The 23527-nt window shown below is 33.0% G+C and overlaps 2 protein-coding genes across 2 annotated transcripts in view; one reads left to right on the top strand and one right to left on the bottom strand.

The window, feature by feature from the left end:
- Positions 1–4420: 4420 nt before the first annotated feature.
- Positions 4421–18127, bottom strand: LOC133323546 (lipase 3). The gene is made up of 3 exons (XM_061532462.1): positions 18012–18127; positions 4916–5641; positions 4421–4825 (listed from the first exon to the last, which is right to left on the bottom strand). Exons 1-3 carry the CDS (start codon positions 18120–18122, stop codon positions 4421–4423), a joined length of 1242 nt encoding a protein of 413 aa, XP_061388446.1. The 5' UTR covers positions 18123–18127.
- A 4855-nt stretch (positions 18128–22982) lies between these two features.
- Positions 22983–23527, top strand: part of LOC133323547 (lipase 3-like) — a 32664-nt gene continuing 32119 nt past the window's right edge. Inside the window, exon 1 of the mRNA XM_061532463.1 lies at positions 22983–23153. Coding sequence (XP_061388447.1) covers positions 22983–23153 — 171 coding nt within the window. The remainder of the gene's footprint in view (positions 23154–23527) is intronic.

Here is a 23527-nt window from a genome sequence, read left to right as displayed (position 1 = left end):
TTGATGGTGCCTTTGTTCAAGAGTTATTTAGGTTTTACTGCGTGTTTATGGAGGATGTTGAAAGTGCTCTCCGCAAATGCCTGAGTCGTTCTCAGTATGGTTTTCGGCATGGCTGCAGTACAACGTTGCACTTATTATCCCTTACTGATGTTATTCGCGATGTTTTTGATGGTTCTGATGTTGGTCTTGATTTGTCTAAGGCCTTTGATTCTATTAACCACGCGCAGCTTATACGCAAGCTTAGAGTCAAATTTGGGTTTTCCGTTTCGGCCTGTAGACTAATTTCGTCATATCTGGCTATGTCGTTGTTGATGTCTCAGGTAAAGTATTGTTTGGATGTAATTTTGGGCTCTAATTCTGGTCATTTGCATCGGCTTCAAAAGGTTGTTAACTCCATTGTTCGTTATGTATATGGTTTGGATCGTAGTCATCATGTTTCCTAATTTTTGGTTAAATTTGTTGGCCTATCCTTTGATAAGTATGTTGAAAATCGTATCCTTTTGTGTTATTATAGAATTATGAGAAATGTTGATTTACCTCTATACAGTAGGTTTGTGATGTGTAGATCCTCTCGGAACCCTCAGTTGTTGTATCCGAGGTTTTCGCTGTAATTTATGAACTACTACTTTAACTACAAATGATCTGTAGTTAGAGTCGTAAGATTGTGGAATCAGCTGCCTTTGAGTCTTCGTAAGTTTACATTTACGTATAGGAGGGAATTGTTTGTGCATTTGTCTCGTATTTGATGAAGTTGGCTTTGAAGAAATCGCTGATTACCGGCTACACAGTGTTACTTTGCCTTTTTTAATTCATGGTTGGGGAGCCATCTTTATTTAAGTTCAATAGCATTTATTATTATAGATTAATACATACGCGCTGATACATATGAAATTTAATGTGTGTGGTTCTAGTATTGCTCTTGGGTTCGAGAGGGATATATAGTTTATTTTTATGTAGGATTCCTTATGCTTTCTTTCTTTTTTGGAATGGTTTGGGGTTCTTTTTTGGAATCTGGTTATATTAGTTGTTTGCATTAAATTTCATTTTGTAGAGTTATTGACTGTTATGTATTTTTAATTTATTTAGTTTATTCTTTGTTTGGATTTTTTTGTTATATAAGTTAATATAAGTCATTGGTCATGCTGGCTTTTTTATATTACAATGGATGAAATAAATTAAATGAAATTTAAAGTTCAGTGGTAGATATGCAGGGTATCATATGTTCGGGCCCGTTCGACTGGTAAGACGGATTTTTTGGTAATATTTTTTTAATGCAAATCTTTTATTAATATTATTCATGGGTCCATAATAATCATGGATATTTTATTAATAAGCATGAATTTCTTACATATTTTTCACAAAACCACAATATAGGAACTTCGGGTAATGTGGACTATGCGTCTAATGTGGACCACCCCCCATATCTAAGAAAATGCTTGAAATATGCCAATGCCGCCTTCATAAATGTTTTCCAAATTAGTGAAAACAAACATCAAACTTGGGTTTTAATAAATAATTGCAATGTTGAAAATTTAGTAGTAGAAAATGTAGCTCTCATTGTAAAAGTGTGTTTTGAGCATTTTTTTAGCACAATAGTCGAACGTTTTTTCAAAAAAGTCGAACACTTTGTTTTTCTCGAATATAAAGAAGTTATGTGGTTTTCTTTTTTTCTTTAACAAAAATAAACATTTAGCGGTAATTATAATCGGTGATTTTTAATTTTTATTCATTTTTGAAGCCGATAATTATTTTTTTCATGAGGACGATTTCGAAAAATGGGCGCATTTTGTATGCGAGGAGGCATTCTATCCTCTGAAAACTCGATATGCGAAATTACAGGTGATTCGGTTGGATAATAAAGCAAGGACCTTCAAAATACATACAAATGAGGCGGTATGGGGTTTATTCCAAAACATGAAACCATATATATTTGCATTCATTGTTACCCGACAGTGTAATGAATTCAAATTTATCACAACCAATCCACAACCTTCCTTTAACTTACTGATCCTCAACCAGTATGTGTGTGTGTGTGGGTAAACATACTGGTCCACATTACCCGCCAAGTTATTTTTATTCGCAGTTTAGAGTTTTTTGAAATGTAATGCAATAACATTTTTATAGACAAATATATATAATGTTTGACCTGGAATATATTTAGCCAACAAATCTGCTATGTTGTGAAAACAATTTGTTTTTATTTTTTACCATTGTTACACCCACAATATCAAACAATGAAAATGGTGGTCCACATTACCCGAAGTTACTCTAACAATGAAATTGACAATTGAAACACAATGTTGTTAAGCATTTGCTTTGTAAACATTTTTCCAAAGGCGATCAATGAGTTTGAATTTTTAAATTTGATAGAAACATTATTGCAAATAATGGCAATTTTTTAATAAGTTACAACTTATTATTAAGATTGGGGCAACATTAAAAAAAAAATCGTATTGGATCTGAATCATTCGTATTATAATATTATCAATAGATTCAGACAGATAACTATTTTTTATTTAATAAACGTTGTTTCAAATATTGAATTGAAATCAAGGTAACAGGAAGTAGAGCGCAAACTAGTTTTAATAGTAAACATGTTTCACAACCCAATAATGTGTATGAGCGTTACAAACTTTGTTACTATCAAAACTGAGCTTTATTGAAATAACCGGTTTATAATACATTTGTATAGTACTGGTTTTAGTAAATCCAGCGGGTTTCAAATGCCAATTCCATTGCACATCTGTATATAAAATAAAACCTCATAGAGGACGTTAACCCTGCAAAAAGTTCTAATGTACATGGCTTCAAGTGTTATTGGACAGACAACTTAGAGTGGATTACGAAATGTGCTTCAACTTGTTTGGTTGTGGAGAACGATAATTCACGAAGGAAGCAACCAATTTTGCACAAAACCTTGATTAATTTCAAAAATAGAACCTATTGGTTAAATTATTTTTGGTACATCTTCAAACTTACTGTCATTTTAAGAATTGTAAGGCGTAATCCAAGTCTGTTGTTTTATAAAACAACTATTTATAAATTGGCTATAACCGTTTTTTTTTTTGTAAAAATAAGGGAACTTATGAGGATTAGTGGCAAGACCCAAAAATATATTCTATATAAATAGTTTTGTTTATTAAATAACAAAATGTGATTAAGCCTGACTATTTTGCAGGGGGGAGGGGGTATTTCCCTTAACGTTTACAATATTTTGATAAAATTGAGTTACATAAAGCATTGTTGTATCTGGCATGAATATAAGAGAGTATGGACTGAGTTATAACAATGAAATAATTTATAGAAATTCACTTTAATGGTTTTGCCATTTTTGGTGTTCGTTTAAAACGACGGTGGTCTCAAATATGTTAAGGTTATGGTTTGCCTAGGCTTAAGGAAGTTATTCCTAACGGTACTGCATGATTAAAAGTATGAATCTCCCTTTTCATTTTGCTGTAGGTTGAATCTCATGATTTAAAGGTTTTAGCTGATGTTGCACACTGCCACCTTAGGGGACCTTTCCTCGGCGAAAATATGAAATGGAATTTTCGAATATTAGTATTCGGATCATTATTCTGTATGCATTCAGTAATGCCAATTTTTGTTTCTATTATTACTCCAATTTTTATAGAATGGACTTTCCTTGAACAATGGTAAATACGGCTGTGGTATTCTTGGGAAAATAATAAACAAAATTTCTATATTTTTTCTTCAAAACGTGATGTAGACAACATATCAGAATAAAACTGTTTTCATTAAGCTGCCATATATTAGCTCTGATTTGAAGTTAATTGGGGGATGATAATTTCTACTTCGAATCCGTTACCTTCGAATGTAAACCAAGAAGTCAATGCTAAGACATTTTGTAATGCACTTTTTATTTGGCTTTGAAGTGGATATCTGCAATGTTTAATATTTTTCAGTGGCTTTGTATTTATAATTTCTAATATATTTGGTCGGAACCTTATATTAAATTTAAAGACATTTTATATTTGCTGTTGTTCTTTATTTCGTTTTAAATAGTTTATTCTTTAAACTTAACAATATATTCTCGTAAAAAAATTAATAACATTCAGTTTATGTATGTATTTTTCATTAATTTAATTAATGTTTTTCTTTTGTTTTTTAGCATTAGTCTCCTCTAAAATACAAATAGTCTGTTTAATAAAGCGCATTTGAACCACTTAAGCATAAAAAGGGGGTTTTTTGTTGTTGGTTGATTGGTATGTTGGTTGTTTGTTTCATTGTTTCTTTGAGTTCCTATAAAATAGTATCACTTGTTCGTTGTCACATGTATGTATGTATAAAAAATACTTAACAAAATTAATTAAATTAAATAATATTATTTACAACATTTTGTTTTTGTTAAATAAAATTACAAACTAAAATTAGTCATGTATGATCGGTACTGGATGCTACGCTATATTCTATGCAGATGATCATGGGTCTTTTCATAATGTTCGATTTTTTCGATAATGCGATCATTTATCATCTCTTTGACATTGACTGACCACAAGAAATCATAATGATTCCAATCATCATAGGGTATGCGATAGAGTTCAGCACACGGCAGCAGCGATGCCAGATATTCGACATCTTCCACAGCGGACATATAATCATTGTTGCTGTAATAGAGATTAACACAACTTTTGATGTTGCTAACCTCGTAGTGTGGTGGTGTTTCCTGATTGTATTTTTTGAGATTTAAATGAATGCCATGATCGAATTGTTTAAAATCTCCCGATGTGTACAATTGCAGGTAGTGTATAATTTGTGTTGTTGATGCTCCAGCCGGGTGGGTTTCACATACATGAGGCAATAGTGTCTGAAATAAGGAAAATAATTTTAAAAATGTGTTATTATATAAATTTCAAGAAAAAGAGAATCGAATGTGTCGATTTGATTCATTACTTACATGATTCAAATGCCTTGTACCCCAGCCACCAATAAAATTCAAAATGCCCGAGCATAGAAATTTAAAATGTGAATTTGGCGAGCAAATATATTCACAAAATAATTTCTGGACACTTGTTGTGGGTAGCAGCTCAAAACCAGCCAGGACCATACTCAAAAACGATGGATAACCCAAAAAGATGCCACCCACCTTCGAGAGGACAAAGGAATGGTTACGCATAAAGGCGATGGGCGCCAGTAAATGGACCGTTCGCACTTTCTCATTATACCATGGCATTGATGACATTAGCACAAAGAAAGTTGTGGTACCCTGTGAATGGGCAACAAAGTGTACCGAACCCACTCGTGTCTCATCAAGTACATAGTCCAACATTGCCGTCAAATCATAAACACCAATTTCATGCCAACTAAAATTCCAAAAGTCCGATGAATCTGGACGTTTGTGTTTATGCTGGCGAGAATAGGTATTACCGCGGGCATTGCCCAGCCACACATCGTAACCCATATCGGCGAACATATAGGCCAGTGAGGTTTCTGGGCCATTTATAATCCAATCATCTGAGGCGCACAATATACCATGTTGGAGAAAAACCACCGGTTTTATGGTAACATTATGATCGCGCAATTTCGGCGAATCGGGTATGCGATACATGGTGAGTATGTAATCATCATTGGTGTGCACTGTATGCTCTTCAACGGGATAATTATGATTTGATATTAATTTTGCCTGAAAAGAAGACGAAGAATTAAATTCAATTATAATTTTGAAAACATAAATAAAGTTCATTAACTTTTTTTTAGAAAAAAATATTTAATTTTAAAATTTTTAAGATTTTATTTATAACATTTTAGGTGTTAAAAATAGCCCAAAAAGCAAAAGAACATTAGCAAAATAATTGTTGAGGCGAATAGGAAACATTTGTTTGATGTGTGTTCGTTCTTACGTCAATATCGTATTAATCTTCTCGAAGCGTGTGTAATATTCTACAGCGAATGATTTTGTGTGTTTCTGGTTTTGCAAAGAATCGCACTTTACTTGGCACAAGTAAATGTGGTGGATATACTAAACAAACAAATAAATATGTGTGTATTTATTTTATACATTTAAAATTCTCAGAAAATTAATTTTCTTAATAGGGTTTACCGGGATTTTTGAAGAACTGTAGTGGAAATATTAAAATAAGGCAGCGAAGTCGAATTCAGTTTCAACATTTTAAATTTTATTTGGAAAATAAATCGGATTTTCCTTCGCAGTATATCCAAAACGTGGGGTGGTTGGTATAATTAAACATGAGCGGTTTGTATGGGATCGTTGACTTGGTAGAAACTCCAATGATCACCAATATTTAAAATTGGTTATGGTTTTCTGGTTGCCTATTTTCCTCCATAAACACCATTCCCACTAAAGATGCAGCAACGGCAACCCAAATCATCACGTTCATCATCATCATCCATATACAGTCACTTCCAAATATATTGTGCTTCGATTCATCTGTAAACAAACCAGCGTCAATTCCCTTATCAATTTATTTTTGGGTGAATTCCAATTGAAGCTTACGACTTTTCTCGTTTTTAGGCGATTTCTTTACGAGGGGTTCGATTTTGAAACGGTTATCATTCAAAGCTCTTTGTATAGTTCGTGGTTGTACAACTGTTCTCGACCTTACTGCAAGTATTCCGGCATTTTCTTTCGGATTTTACCCACTTTTTTAGAATGAAACTGACATCTCTCCGATATCAATATGTTTTTAGGCGAATTCCAATTGAAGCTTATGATTTTTCTCGATTATAACTTGGTTTTTTGAAGGGTTCTACTGTGAAAATCGTTATCATTGAAAGTTATTTTTATGGTTCGTGGATGTACAACTGTTCCCGACCCTACTGTAAGTTTTTCAGCTAGATTTGCGGAATTTTCTTTCAGGTTTTTAAAAACTTCTTTCAGAATGAAGCTGACGTCTCTACGATTTCAATATATTTTTGGGCAAATTCCAATTGAAGCATACGATTTTCCTCACTTAATAAGCGGTTTCTTTTCGACTGTGGAAACCTGTATTATACAAAGTTCTTTGTGTAGTTTTACCCACTTCTTCCAGAATGAAGTTGATGTCTCTCCGATACCATTTTTAAGGCGAATTCCTATTGAAGCCTACTTATTTCCTCGCTTATAAATATTTTTTCGAGGTTTCGAATGGGGAAACCGTTATAACTTCTATAGAATCTTAAGAATTTTCTCGCTTATAAATGTTTTTTTCGGTTCGACTGTGGAAAACTTACTGTAAGTTTTTCTGCTATATTTAAAGGGTTTACTTTCGGATTATTATCCACTTTTTTTAGAATGACGTCTCTATTTTTGGCGAATTCCAATTGATTTTTTTACTTATAAGTGTTTTTTTTAAGGGTTTGACTGTGGAAGATGTTATCATTCAAAGTTCGCGTAACTGTTCTCGACATTATTGTAAGTTTCGGCATTCTCTTTCGGATTTTACCCACTTCTTTAAGAATTAAACTGTCGTGTCTCCGATTATTCTTCTTTGTACGGACAGTTCGCAATTTGATTGTAAATAATCAAAGTTTGTAAAATTTAGCTATTTTTTCCTCGAGATTTTTTCTCTTTTTCTATATTTTACTAATGAATTCCTCAAATCGGTACAAATCTCTTTTCGAGCTATTTTGACAATTGCAAACTTCTAGTACGTTGTCCCGTATATATTCCTGATCAGAATAAATGCCGCATGTACGTTCGGTGAGTATTTAGTAGAAGCTTTCTTATTTAAAATATTCCAAACCAAAAATTCACTTGAATAGTTCGGAGCCACACAAGAAGTCTTCATCAATGATTTAATCAAAAAGAACAGAGAATTTCCCTATTTTCTATTTAAACATCCTTTCTGGCGCTTTGATTTTTCTTATACAAAACATATTAAGGGTTTGTGAATTATAATATTCTTCTTCTTATTTTCAGTAGCATAGGTGTTTTAAAAAAGTTCGTACCGTCCCAAATTTACGACCTTTTTATTTGTTAATATACATATAATCATTTAGAGATTCCTACAGTAGACTCCAGAAATATATATGAAATATCTTTCCTCATTTATTATATTATTATTCTAATACCATATAAATTCATAAATTCCCATTAGACAAATTTATGACATGACTTAATAAACTTATCGCGCATCATACCACCACCCCTAATCAATTAAACAGTAAATAAAAAAATACAAAAAATACACAACACGTTTCACGTTTAATCATTTTTTTGTTTGCAAGCACCCTGCCCCTTTTGTGTGCAAAAATAATAACAACACTATTGAACTATATTCAGTCTCACGATCTTTTAATGGCACCAGCCAATCCATATGGCATACATTTGGACGAACATACATAGCCTATCCACTAATTAAAAAACAACGACAAAATCAAAAGATAATTAAAATCTTACTACCAAGTATATATACCGTATATACCGCAACGTCAACATACACACTCAAATGCTTAATTTTTTTGCAATTGCAAAAAAAAAAACACACACATCCACACAATTGCTCACAAGCCAAAGTCCATTCAGTTCCTCAAAATGATGTAGACCTGTTGTATATGCCATAGAGACTTAAAATGGTAATTTGTATAATAATTTATTTTTTTTTCGAAACGCAGCACAGCGACAGCAGAATTTTATACAGTAATGAATTGTCAAGTCAAATATCAACACCCACCTAACACCACCATCGGCGGACTTATTGAATCATTTCATTGCATACACGGTGCCTCTCTTCCCTTTCTCACAAATCAAACACTTTTAAATAAAAATCTTCTCCATGTCGGTAGTAAATTGACGTTCTCTTTCCCTTGACCATTGTATGTATTTGATAGTGGCGGAATCCCCTTTTTGCCACTCGACTCCCCCATTGGGTTTGATAGCATGATTCTTATCATTAACAATAAAATACTAAAAATTGAGTCAGAGAATATATAGACTTTGGTATGGTCAGGGTACGGAAATTATATATTTATACATGGCGTGTTTGAGGTAGATATTTGTTATAGTAGAAATCAAGGTCCATTAAACAGGTCGCATAAGAAGCGAATATTATCGGCATTTTTGGTTTAAAATCCCCCATACTAGTTGTGTCTGGATACTTTCCCAGTAATATTTACTCAGTAAATTCTATTTCAGTAACATTCAGTAAGTTCTCAGCGTAGAACATTAGGTAACAACCCAGTGGGAAACGTAAGAACGAATTACATTGAGAATCGATTTAGTAATACATTATATAATGTATCCGTAAGAATCGAGAAAAAATATAATAAAATATATGAATAAAAACAAATTATTTAATGAAACTCGGAGAATAAATAATTTATCATATTAATAAGGTCCTATAAAAGAATATATTATCAACCATCTATTACATTATGCATTATATGGATAGAGCAAACATCAGCTGATTGACATTTAGATTACGTGATTACAGGTATATGTAAACAGATAGCGTGTATTTCTGGATCTGTACTGTACTTTAAATCCACACAATATCACGATTTGTTCAAAATCCTATTCTAAATCGAGATAATTTCAAATACAACCTTGCTTTGTACTAAAAACGTATAACTCCTCCTAAAAATACCAAAATGGCAACGCTTTTCGCCTCAAAATAGTTTTCTACCAGAAATGTGGCATCAGTTGAGAAATTCAAATTTTATTTAAATTTATAATGATTATTTCTACAAATTAAAAAAAGGCGTTTGTATACAATTATGGCTTTTATAGTGATAAAGTTCATTAGAGCACGTTTAGACTACTAAATCCACTCAATCTTAAAGGTAGGCTATAGCAACTTATAAATTAAAATTTGTACATACTGTGGCTTGTTATGTCAAAGTCGTAAACAAAATGTGTGACTGTTTAGGTAATAATTTGAAAAATATAAAAAAATATATAATCCATTCGATAAATTTAACAACATTGGTAGGAAGGAATTTATGATTTATGGATGAAGCAATATCTAAATCATATTCTAAGTCGACTTTGAAAAAAAAGTCAGACCTTCCATTTATTTTTCACATTTTTAGTAAAATTTTAAAACTAGGTCAAATGAAAAGAAAGATTTGTTGCAGTTGTTTTTATTTATTCTGGCATTATAAGCCAAAAGGTAGAGCTGTATTTTTTCTTTGTTGACAAAATATACCTTGTATAATTTTACCATGATATAAAGTTTGTATGTAAATTAATTTGCATTAAATCTGTTCATAGGATACCGTATAATCAAATCACTTTGAACTTTGCATTTTTCGCAAATTATAATTGATAATGACTTTTGTTTTTCATTTTGCAAATAATAATGTTCATTGTGGTTTTTAACTATTAAAATTGCGTAGTAGTTGTGTTCGCTGGAGGTCTTTTGATAATTTTTCAAGTATTCCTCAATGAGGGGGACCACGAGACTTATATGCTTATTTTTGCAAATTGTTGTTGATAATTTTATTATTGTAGTTTGTTCAAGAAAAAGTTCTAATTATGTTGTTTGTGTTGCAGAGAAAGTCATAAGATAATGTTTTTAGTGGTGATAACTACCCCCCATCGCGAAAGGAACTATAAAATCTATCATAATTTACTTTATTTGGTTTTGCGTCGCATTTTATAATCTGGAGCGTGTGTACATAGTTTGCAAAAAATATGGGAAACAGCAAATGATTTATGAGATAATTGTTAATTTTTGCGTTTTTTTTTTTTGGAAGCACTAAAATAATTGGAAACAAGTGTTGATCAAGATACTAAAATGTAGTTGTAGTGAATATTTGACAGAATGAAGGTGTTATTTGTAGTTTCGACAAATTAAAAGGCAATTGATGTAGAAGCAAAGATAAGTTACGAGCATTTTGCCCCATAATGATAATATTAGAGTTTTTCGAGAACATACTTTAAAATAATTCAAACAAGATGTGAATGTCTGTGTGAATATAGCTCAGCTGACAATCCGATTAACTGTCAAAGTGCATAGTTTCTACTTGAATTCGATGTGCAATGTTGCTAACTATAAGTACTGTTACTAAATACAAATTTGACAGAGGATGGAATAAAAACCAGATGTTTTTGTTTTGATACATCACCTTAAAACAAAAACGGAAGAGTGTTGTCATTTTGGTCCATTTAGCTCAGCTGACTATCCGATTAACTGTCAAAGTGCATAGTTTCTACTTGAATTCGACGTGCAATGTTGCTAACCATAAGTACTGTTACTAAATACAAATTTGACAGATGATGGAATTTACCTGAATTTTCCATGATTAATCGCGGCAGGGTTTCTTTAAAATCGTGAAGCAAAGCAGTTTTTGTACGAAAAAATACATGACTGTCACAGTGAACTAAAATTTCTAACTGTTTTCACACGGTTGCCAAATGCAAAAATGAAAGATGCAAAGAAAAATTAAAATTAATTTTAGAATTTTTGTGTTAATATGGGTCAATATCTATTAATAAGGTCACACAGCTAGCGAAACTCATCTGTTTTTTCTCAAGTCTAATGTCAAAAATTTTGACTTTATTTACGTTTTGATATTAGAAGTCAATTCACAAATATGGATTTTGACAAATATTTTTGGAGCAAATTAAAAATTTTGTATGTATTCCAACAAAAATCAGCTGATTGACGTTTAGATCATGATTCCAAGGCATGTATAACTAGTTAGGGTGTATTTCGGGATATCGCTATTCGAGTCGATTTTAAATCACATTTGTTAGGGCGCGTTTAGACTACTAAATACACTCGGTTTCAAATATCAAGTTCATAGCATATACGTCACCTTAATCATGCGCACAAATCCAGTGTATTATATTTGACGTATACGCTATGGAATTGATATTTGAGATCGAGTGGATTTCGTAAATCTAAACGCACTTTAAACCGAAGTAAATTCGAACCGAGTTAAGGTGCGTTTAGAATATGCCTTCTAAATCGATGTAATAATTACTAGCTGTTTAGACTAGTATTAATATTATATAATGTTGATTTGTCAGCTGTTTTTGTTTACATATGCCTACACATTTCTCTGGTTTCTTAATTTCTGTAGCAATCTTTCAATCAATATTTTCGTATTTTTAATAGGAATTGCACTAATATTTAACTGCACTAATAGTTAACAGTGGGTTATAATTGTCAATTCCATTGTATATATGTCAAAAAAATCCTCATAATGTAGGTTAGCCCGGTAAAAAGTTCTAATGTAAATGCCGTTTAAAGCGCCTTAAGATGCGTTTAGAATATGCCTTCTATATCGACTCAATTTGTAAATCGAGGTATTAAATATTAGCTGTTTAGACTCGTACTAAAATGTTAAGAATTCAGTCAGCTGATATTTGTTTGTGTATACACATATGCATGTCTATCGCATCTGAAATATATTTTCATAATTCTAATTGGAGTACTCAAGGTTTATTCATAGGGTTAATTGCCTTCTCTTGCTGTCAACTTTTTAATACAAAGCAGAACAGGATAAAAATTTAAAATATCTTCAAAAAAGCGTATTGATAAGATTGTTTATTTATTCTTCTTTTTGTTTATTAATTCTTCAAACAATAAATTTGACAGTCAATGAAGACTTCGAATTCGTCTCCCTGTTAATCTTATGAATAAACCTCTCCATCATGTATTAAAAAAAAATAAAATTATATTTTTTTCAACCACTATAATTTTTGTTTAACAGCACTTTTGAATTGGAAAGGATTTGGAATTTTTAAGTAAACTAATTATACACATAAAGCTGTCCCCATGAAGTTGATGTTTTTTGGGTCCAAAAACAGTGTTGCATTTGAAATTATCTCGATTGTTTCGGAATTAATTTTATATGGTAAATAGAGGTAAAATCAGCTCGATATATCAAATAAATCGAGATAATCTACATTACCGCCATAAAAGCTATAGTCTAAACGCGCGTTTATTTTAAATTAAGATCGAAAGTACATTACTAATGAAATACAACTCTCATTTTGTGAAATAAATGAATAAAATGAACATAAATACCAACATTTAAGGGAACCTCCCCCATTCGATTTTAAATTTTCAAGATTTTCATTGGGCTGGTAAAACTCCTTGTACATTAGAACTTTTTACCGGGTTAACCTACTTTATGAGGATTTATTTGACATATATGCAAAGGAAATGACAATTGAAACCCACTGGGTTAACGAAATCCGGTTAAATGTAAACGTACTGTAAATGAATACCAATGTAGGTTTGTTACTTTACACACATATAATTAAAGATTTAAAAAAGAAGAAAAATAATTGTTTTTGGTTAGTAAAGAAATTTTGACATTTTTTTTAATTACTCTTTTTTTGAACACAAACTAAGTTAGAATATAAGGAAGTTCTTCGCTATACACTCCGAAAGAAGAAACGTGTCAAAATTTGGAACCGATTGTATTATTAGTTTTTGAGTTATCGTGCCCGCCATTCGTAAAAACATGCTTAGAGAAAAATGTGTTTGAAGTTTGAGAATCACTCTTGTGCATCAAAATAAATCGGTCATATCTTCAATAGTTCTTGAGATGTCCACTTGAAATTTTGTAGGGACATTCATGAATTAATGTAAATTCGAATTAAATCAAAAAACTAAATTAAATTTTTGATACCGAGAATGCAATATCCACATTTTTAAATAGTCTTTAGTTTTCAAGCTCAAGGAAAGTTGTTCATTACTTATAATCTGATTTCATTTATCTTTAAAATGATTGTAAATTTATATCACCATAAGGAAAATATCGAAAGTATTTATCGAGTTCAAATTGAACTTTAAAACGTTGTGTAAAATAATTTCGATGGGGAGATACCCCCATATATCATATCTTATCATTTTGTATTTCTATTTATAAAATTTTCCACGCAATTTTAGCGAAAAACAAGCAGACTATAAAGAAAATATGGTTGCGTATGTTTTTGGGTCATTGAATGGATAAATGGACTTTGATAAAAAAAATAAATAAAACGATAGTAAACCAAAACAAATGCTAACGATAAAAGAGAGAAAGAAAACATATTGTTACTAAGGATAGATTATATATATATATATATATACATTTGGGGAATAAATTAATATATTGGCGGCACCTTAAATATAGATTTACAATATGACAAATAATTGGACCATTGCAAGTAGATATCAGCGTCTTTGGATCAAATATGTTTATATAATATGGGAGCGTATAAAATATTTTAATTTATTTTATAAACTGAATGGTTGTCTTTGGAGTATAAAATTTAAAACGTTATTTTATTGAACCACTGTATTTGCATAGGTGTATGTCTTACGCATTCATTATTAATATTTGTTGTCTAAACTATTTGCATACATTTATTTCGTCGAGGAAATGAAAAAATTGCTACAACAACAACCACTACTACGAAGTAATTGTTTATAATTGTAAACAAATTGTTGTTAAATATTTGCATAATTATTAATAATAAAAAATATGAAAATAAGTGTGGTGGCAACTTAAAATAAATGAACACAAAACTAGTCCCCATGAAGTGAATTTGTGTCACTGTTAAATTAGTTGTAATAGTTCTATCGCGTTCATTCAATAAATTGCGCACATGTCACACGTGTTATGTGGTTTGCCAAAATCACCGTCTCATTTGTTTTATGTGTTAACTTTGAACTAGAAATACTTATTTAATGATGTCAATTGGCAAAAGGGAAATACCGGTGGCATACAAAGGTGGTATACAAATTGAGGGAAACTGAAAGTATAATATTGAAACCCTAATATTTGCTATTCTAAGTCCTTGTTTCATGAAACTTATTAGATGAAATAATGAGTTCTTAGGTTGAGTTCATGATGCAATAATAAGGAGATGTGTCAAAACAAAACCCTTTGTTTTTGTCTCGATTATCTGTCAAAATTTTCCTTATAATATTTCACATGGTTGGCAACACTGCACATAGAATTCAAGTAGAAATTAGCACTTTGACTGTTAATCGAGACATCAGCTGCTCTAAATGGACTACATATTCATTGTACCATGGTTGAGCTCTTCACTTGATCAATATTATTAAATTATTGTAGTTGGAAACTCGATCTATAAACGCCTAATTTCACGTAATTAGTTTCATTAAAATAATTTAGTGTGAACTGAAACCATGGCCTTTAAATAAGGTCATCTACGGAGACCAGCTGAATATCACCTGTCTCTCAAGTTTCCTGTCAAAATCTATTATTGTTAACTGATTTCCATTATAAATACGTAAACAAAGTCAAAATTGTTGACATTGTTGAGAACAACAGCCGACTTTTGCTTGCGGGGTGTCCTTATAAGACAATAAGAGCGCATTTAGAGAAGTATTAAAACGACATAAAATCAATCAGCTGATATATGTTTACGTACACATACGTAAATATTTCAAATTCTACATGGCTGGGCAAAAGTTTCACGATTCGATGAAAATTTCATATGAACATGCTATGTTAAACATTTTACATTTTTCGTTGATAAAAGAAGAAAAGAGAGGAAGTAACAATTAAATGGAAACATAAACGAAAGAAAAACACTAACCCATATTTTGTATATTCTATGTCAAAACATTAAATAAAGTTTCAAAGGTTTTTCTTATTTTGACTGCCAAAATAATTTGAGACAGACGTCTGTTTTTTTTTTTTTTTTGCAATTTGACCTAATTCCAATTTTATATAATACCGTTTTATTCCAAATTAAAAATAAATTTTATATGTAGTCCAATTGTATTAAAATAGAATCACCTAATTGATTGTGGGAAGTTCATTTGTTTCAATATGTGCATAGTGATGAGGGTATTTGTTCGACATTTCGAATAATAATTTTGGCGACAAACAACATTGGGTGACGGGCAATATTTTTCGTCAATAAATAAATTATTTTTTAATTGAATTTGGCGGAGAATATAGTTTTTGGAATATATTAAATAAAATTAATATGGAAGTAGGTAATTCGTAAGCTAGTGCAAATATCACAGATGGATAGATCGAAAATTAATACTAGGCCAACATTTTTTCTATTAGATACACTATGACCTATTATTGATTCAGGATAGAAAATGAGATTCTATAAAACTCTATTTTAAAAACAAAAATTAAAACTATAAGTCTCGACCTCGACAAGTGCACTACTACTGTCTGTATGACATAAACGCGGGCCTCGAGGAAATTGAGGTCCAGCGCACAAAAAAGGAGGAACTTGAAAACTACAGCATTGAGATAGATAACATACATAAATAAAACTAATGACTAGTGTGAAATTCGGAGAAGGATAATGTTGGTCAACAGCTGCTACTATGGTCTGAGTAAGCAATTAAGGAACAAGGCCTCCTCTCGCCAGACTAAACTCACACTCGACAAGACGCTGATACTACCCCTGGTGTATGGATCTAAAACATGGGTATTTGCGCAATCAGAGGGGGTAGTTCTTGGAGTATATGAGAGAAAATTATCCGAAATATCTACGGGCCGATCTACGTCGACGGTGAATAATGGCGTCGAATGAACCACAAGTCATACCATCTATACTCGAACATCGACATAGACGTATCGAGCTGCAGTGACTACGGAGGATGCCCCAGATCAAATAGCGTATAAAAGTGAGCCACGTAGGAGGGAAAGGCCACGAATCCGATGGAAAGTTCAAGTGGAAGAAAACATATCGAAAAATAATTATTCAAATGTGGAAAACAGTGACTGGAAATCGTTTTAAAGCCCATTAGCTATATGTTGCTAAGAGTGGGTTACAGAAAACTAAAAAAGATTAGAATGTGTATTGTAAGGAATGTGTATTGCATATATCTTACAAAATTGAAATTAAAAATGGCAATAAAAAAATGAATCCGGTAAGCTTCATTTCATTTATGCACAATTTTCAATTTTTACATTTATTAACAAATCAGCACGGAACTATTTGAGCGAAAAAAAACAAAAAGAACGATGAAAGAGAGAGGGAGATTCAAAGGAACTATGTAGAAGTCGGAACTATATGGAGAAAAGGAACTATATGGAGCAAAGGTACTATAAAGAACAAAGGAACTATAAAGAGCAAAGGAACTGTATGGAGTAAAGGAACTATGTGGAGCAAAGGTACTATATGGAGCAAAGGAACTGTATGGAGTAAAGGAACTATATATAGAAAAAAAAGAACGATGAAGAAGAGAGATGCAAAGGAACTATGTAGGAGTCGGAACTATATGGAGCAAAGGAACTGTATGGAGTAAAGGAACTATATGGAGCAAAGGAACTACATTAAGGAACTAGTTCCTTTTTAAAAAAGGAACGAGAAAGATCGATTCGCTAAGTGAACTAGATTGCCCAACTCTAAACATCACACTAGAAAAAAGACAAGACAATGGAAGATCTTTTCAATTATTTGCTTCAGTCAACAGATCCATTAATCTCATATTTTCCAACAAAGCTATTTCATAGCTCTCGAAATAAAGAACTACTTTTACTTTTAGATCCATTCATACAGGAAGATGTAGAATAATTTAAATAAATTATTATTACTTTAAATATATATTAATATTCTTATGTTGTTTGTATATTAGTGCAATAATATAATAATATTAGTGCGAATAGGTATTCGAGTGGAGTACCCAAGAGATTATAGGGTCCCTTTTGAAAATTTTAATGAAGCTTTTTACTAACAACTTCGTAAGAGTTTGTTATTTTAAACAAAGTCATATATACATATCTTCAATCTTAAAAAGAGGTGCTCAAAACCCTCGTTCGAGCCCTTCAAAATACACCTGCTTCCGAACAAAATTTATGACTTTTTTCAGATTGACGTCTTGGGCCACGTCGATGTGAAAAAACTTCGACGATAACTAGAATATGCGGATTATTATTGGAAATAAAATCCCATCTTATTGAAAGAATACAATGTTTTATTTTAATTTCTCATTCTTGAATGTATTATTTATTAACCTAGGTCACTGTTTCTTGATTATTTTTTAAATAATTCCCATATGGTTAAGGTTGGCGCACGATGATGCACACATTAGTATAACAATTGTTTATAGCATTTTAGCTTATATTACGATTTTATAGTATATATTTTTTAATATTCATTTTATACTCACCGTCATTTTGAAGGCATACACCTGTGGCAATCCATCGAAGAGCAATAACATTGCTGCAAATGTAATACAAATCCAGATATTTTTACACTTTAAATGGACCGAATTAATCATGATGACAGCTGTTGAAGTTTTGGTTTTTTTTTTCAAATGGGAAAATATATTTTTTCAATCTTCTTTTGTAATGTAGCAGTATTTGTTGTTTTGTTGTAATCTATTGAAGTGTTTGTTGTTGTATTTTCGTTGCTGTTAATAATATTTGCCAATATCAGTAGGTAGCTAGCTCAATGACTAGCTATGGCAATAAAAGTTTTGTAACTTTTTGTTTTAATGTTTTTCTTTTTTTTGCAATAGAGTCTTAAAATATTGTTGTAGCTACTAGGCAGACAGTTTTGCTTGCGAGATACGCAGTGGTGGGTAGCACTTGGTAGCCGATATCCAAAAATAAAACACTTGTTGCCGGTAAATGGCTAGCGTTTTAGTAGTTTGACTAGCAATCAACTCTTGTAGTTACACACAGAGTCTGTTCAACTTCGATTCCAAAACGAAAAAAATCGCCAGCAAATTGTTGACCCACTTTATTTGGTAAGAGCTCCGTATTGAGGGTATTTTTTGAATGCACGGATATACTATGCGTTGTAATTGTGACTGTTGGTGGTGCTACCCCAACACCAACTGAATCAATGAATCCAATGTTCAATGGTTAAAATATGAAATCGGTGAGGCGTTACGTTTCACTCGGCTGAGGTGGATGCGGTGTTGGTGTGGGGAAAAGAACTCTCCGGGATTCGTTTCAAAATGCAATCAATCACTGGCTATTTCGGGACGTAGACTAACACCGTAATCGCTATGTGATTCTATTGATTAGGATACAAGGAAACGAATACGAATTTCTTTTCCCGAACGCTGTTACTGTTACTGCTGCTGTTGTTTTTGTTGTGAACTCAACAATGCCTAACGATTAAATGCCAGCCAATTTGCACTTCATTCAAGTTGTAACTCTAGGCGTTGAACAATTAATGCAATCGATTCATGTGCATAATAGGAGGTATTATTAAATATTATTGTTTTCAATATACGGTTTTGTTGTTGTATTTTATTAATTTTGCAAAAAACGGTCAAACACACATTCAAATCTTGCCGCGCAACCCACACATATATGCTCTCTGCCTTGTTGTTTACTCCGATGCGTAAAGCGTGGCGTTATTTTGTTTTTGTTGATAAGATTTTCATTCCTTTTTGGTTATTTTGTTTTTCATTTATTTTCTTTATTTTTCGTTATTGTTATTATTGATTAATTCTTTTTGTTCTTGTTTTATGTCCGTTGGTCTTCCTCTCACAATCAATTCTTAATTTTTTTATTTATTTATTGATTTGTTAGCGTGACGTATACGCTGCTAATGTTTTGCATGAACGATTTTTGCTCTAGTGTGGCGGTTTCGGTTAGTTTTGTGTTATTGGTAGCCGCCTTCTTTCGTTTTTTGATTTCAAAGTTCACCGTGGAGGACTTCTAATCTGCAAGAAGAAATCATAAAGAAATCGTAAAATAAACGTTTATTACCAAAATAAATATATAAAACAATAATTAAAAAAAATAACTATTGATAAAGTGATGATTATTAGTGGAAATACACAGAAATAGGAATCAGGTGTTTTTTTAATACCAGATGGAACGTACAAAAAACCCAGATGAACTTCCTGTGCGTTTTGTTGTGGGAAAGCTTAAGATCGTGGTTATGAATGGTACATAACCTGGTTCCCTTTAAAGTTCAAGGCCCACAATGGTATTTTTCTTTCTTCTTCGATTTCAAAAATATTTATTTCCTTTATTATTTTCTATATTGTATTGGATTGTAAACATATTGAAACTAAGGAAACCAACAAACTAGCTAAAAATATTGGAAGATGTTGGGGTGACGTGCCCTTTAAAACTGAATATGGCGAAATAACTATCGAAGACCCTATAAAGTATATGCAGTTTTGATCAGAATAAAATTTTATGTCGATTTACGCATGCCCGTCTGTTGAAATCACAATATAGATCGCAATAATTTAGATAGAGCCTTGAACATTTTGCATATACATTGCTCTTTTTCTGAGATGTTTAATATTTCAAATGGGGTATATCGGTTCACGTTAACTTATAGCCCCATGTAACGGTACCCCAAATTTCTTTAAAAATCTGTATTTAATTAAAACCAGTAAGGAAAGTAAAGTCGGACTGGGCCGACTATATGATACCCTTCACCACTTTGGGTATATTTTACATATGTATCCGAAAAGACGTCGCTGTACTGTTTAAAATTGAATCTCAATCAGACACCCATTGAATATTTGGCGTACAATTAACATAAATAAGTCGGAATTATATATGGAAGCTAAGTTATATCTATATCTGAACCGATTTCAAGCAAACCTGCCAGAGATCCATGCCATAGTCAATCGAACTATGGTATGGATCTTTAGTGTACAATTTGCTTAAAACCATCACGTCATTCTAGACTTAATTTAGTACGCTATGCCAATATTCTTGCTAATCAAAAGATTTGCAGGGACTTTGGTGCACCATTTACCTAAAATCGGGCGAAACTATAAATGGAAGCTATATCTAAATATGAACCGATTTTCACGAAACTTAGCACACGTCATTCTAGGTCTAATTCAGTAGGCAATACCAAATTTCGTGCAAATCGAAAGATATATAGGGACTTTGGTACACCATTTACCTTAAAACGGACGAACCCACATATGGGCGCTATATCAAAATCTGAACCGATTTTCACGAAAATTAGCACACATCATTCTAAGCCTAATTCAGTAGGCTATACCAAATTTCGTGCAAATCGAAAGGTATATATGGACTTTGTTACACCATTTACCTAAAATCGGGCGATACTATATATAGGAGCTATATCTAAATCTGAACCGATTTTCACGTAACTTGGCACAAGTCATTCTAGACTTAATTCAATACGCTATGCCAAAATTCGTGCAAATTAAAACATTTTCAGGGACTTTGGTGCACCATTTACCTAAAATCGGCCGCAACTATATATGGGAGCTATATCTAAATCTGAACCAATTTTCACGAAACTTAGCACACATCATTCTAGACCTAATTCAGTAGGCTATACCAAATTTCGTGTAAATCGAAAGATATGTAGGGACTTTGGTACACCATTTACCCAAAATCGGGCGTTACTATATATGGGAGCTATATCTAAATCTGAACCGATTTTCTCGAAACTTGGCACAAGATATTCTAGACTTAATTCAATACGCTATTCCAAAATTCGTGCAAATCAAATCATTTTCAGGGACTATGGTGCACCATTTACCTAAAATCGGCCGAAACTATATATGGTAGCTATATCTAAATCTGAACCGATTTTCATGAAATTTTACACACATCATTCTAGACTCATTCCAGTACGCAATGCCAAATTTCGTGCAAATCAAAAGACATATAGGGACTTTGGTACACCATTTACATTAAATCGGGCGAAACTATATATAGGAGCTATATCTAAATCTGAACCGATTTTCTCCAATTTCAATAGGGTTCGTCCTTGGGCCAAATAAGTGAACTGTGCCAAATTTCATCCAAATCGGATCATAAATGCGACCTGTACTTTGTTAACAAAAATACATGGACAGACGGACATGCGTAAATCGACTCAGAAAGTGATTCTATGCATATTCTCAAAAGGAACCATGGGTCTATCTCGATTCCTTTTGCCTGTTACAAACATATGCACAAAGACATAATACCCTGTAGCACAGTGTGGTGAAGGGTATAAAAATGATCATATGTATGATGGATATTTACCTCATTATGCAGTTATTTATTACACACCATTGCTTATTATTTCCTACTACACTAGGAGTATATGACAAGGAAATCGAAACTTATTTGAAAAATTTGGAATTGATGGCGATAATCCAGATGATGAAATGTAAGTCGCCGACAAAATAAAAAAATCGTAGAGAAAGAATTTGACGGTGATAACCAAGTAGAGGAAACTATTGAGCATACTGAGGGTGAAACTTTTGTTCAGGAGCAAAGCAAATGATCAACAATCCTAGTAGCTTAATAATATCATCGACAAAAGAATACTAATATGGAAAAAAGCTAACTGGAATATGTTCCGGACAAAATGTCCATCATGGACAATGCCGCTATTCCCCAGGGTATTGGTAAAGTAGAAACTTTATATCAGTGCTTCACGCGTTTTTTTACAATTTTGTCAGTAGAATAGCGGAACAGAGAAATCTGAATACAATGCAAGGCAACCAAAAACTCATCTAAATCTTTTACGGAGTCCGACATTATTTGGCATCCTTGTGTACATAATTTCCTCCGTTTGTTCATGAATTGAGGGAGCCTCCGGCTTTAGATCGTATAGAAGTTGTGGACAGTATCTGTCGGGTTAGAAGTAGAAAATCGCCACGTATGGATGGTATGACTGGAAGGATGGTGAAAGCCATCTGGAAGGTTATGCCGGAATATATCGAGTCCATTTTCTCCAGTTACATTCATCATGGATACTTCCCGCATACACAGTCGCCTGATCGGGTGAGGAGTGATCCTTGTTCGTATCGGGGCATATGTTTTCTTCCAGTTCTTGCAAAAGTACTGGAGAGGATTATGGAGCCATGGCTTAGGGATTGCTACATCGAAGGTATGTCCTTGTATCAGTTTGGTTTTACCGCGGGTCGCGTGGCGGCATGTTTAAGATAGCCTGAGCGGGTAAAATTCCAAATATGTCCTTAACATATTTGTGGATTTCAAAGGCGCAGTTGGCTTCCTTTTATGGATAGTGTGCTCACAAAGTTGACAGAGGTCGGAGGTAGGGAGATCGCTCTTTGGATAGGAAGGCTTGTGTCGTGGGATCCAGTGCTTAGGTCTGGAGGGATGTGCAGCGTTGTTGCCCACAGGGTTCCATTTGTGGTACATGCATATGGAATCGCATGATGGATCCTCTGTTGCGGGAGCTAGCTGCATTCTTCAATGTCTGTGCATATGCGGATGACTTGCTCAACATGATTGAAGGGGATAGTCGCCTTGAATTGGAAAATCTTGGTGAGCAAGCTATGCAGGATTGGAGTGACCGAGTTGGAGTGGAGGTGACAACCGAGAAGACGGTGCTGGAAGGCAGGTTGGCATACATCCGTCCTCCCTGCATTCGAGCTGTTGAACGCGGCATAAGGTATTCGTGTACTGTTAAATATCTCGGGATAACGTTGTCAGAGCGTTTGCATTTTCTTCCACACTTCGATCGGTTGAAGGAGAAGCAGACAACGGTCGTTGAGACCATCAGGAGTGTTTTGCGGACCGATTGGGGCTTGATTAGGCGTTTTTGTGCACATCATATATGGTGGGCTTTTTGTTGCCTGTGCAACTTATGGTGTACCTATATGGTACAGAACTGCCCCATCTGTCTTTGGACAGAAGAAGCTCCTTTCGTGTCAGCGGGTCGTCATGTTAGCATGCTTGCCAGTGTGTCGCACTGTTTCCA

The sequence above is a fragment of the Musca vetustissima genome, unplaced genomic scaffold (genome assembly GCF_032173495.1).
Source record: "Musca vetustissima isolate MV318-11 ecotype Yass unplaced genomic scaffold, APGP_CSIRO_Mvet_v1 utg25810, whole genome shotgun sequence".
Taxonomy (NCBI): Eukaryota; Metazoa; Arthropoda; class Insecta; order Diptera; family Muscidae; genus Musca; species Musca vetustissima.
Note: the sequence above shows the minus strand (reverse complement) of the source record. Positions and strands in the feature narration are given on the sequence as shown.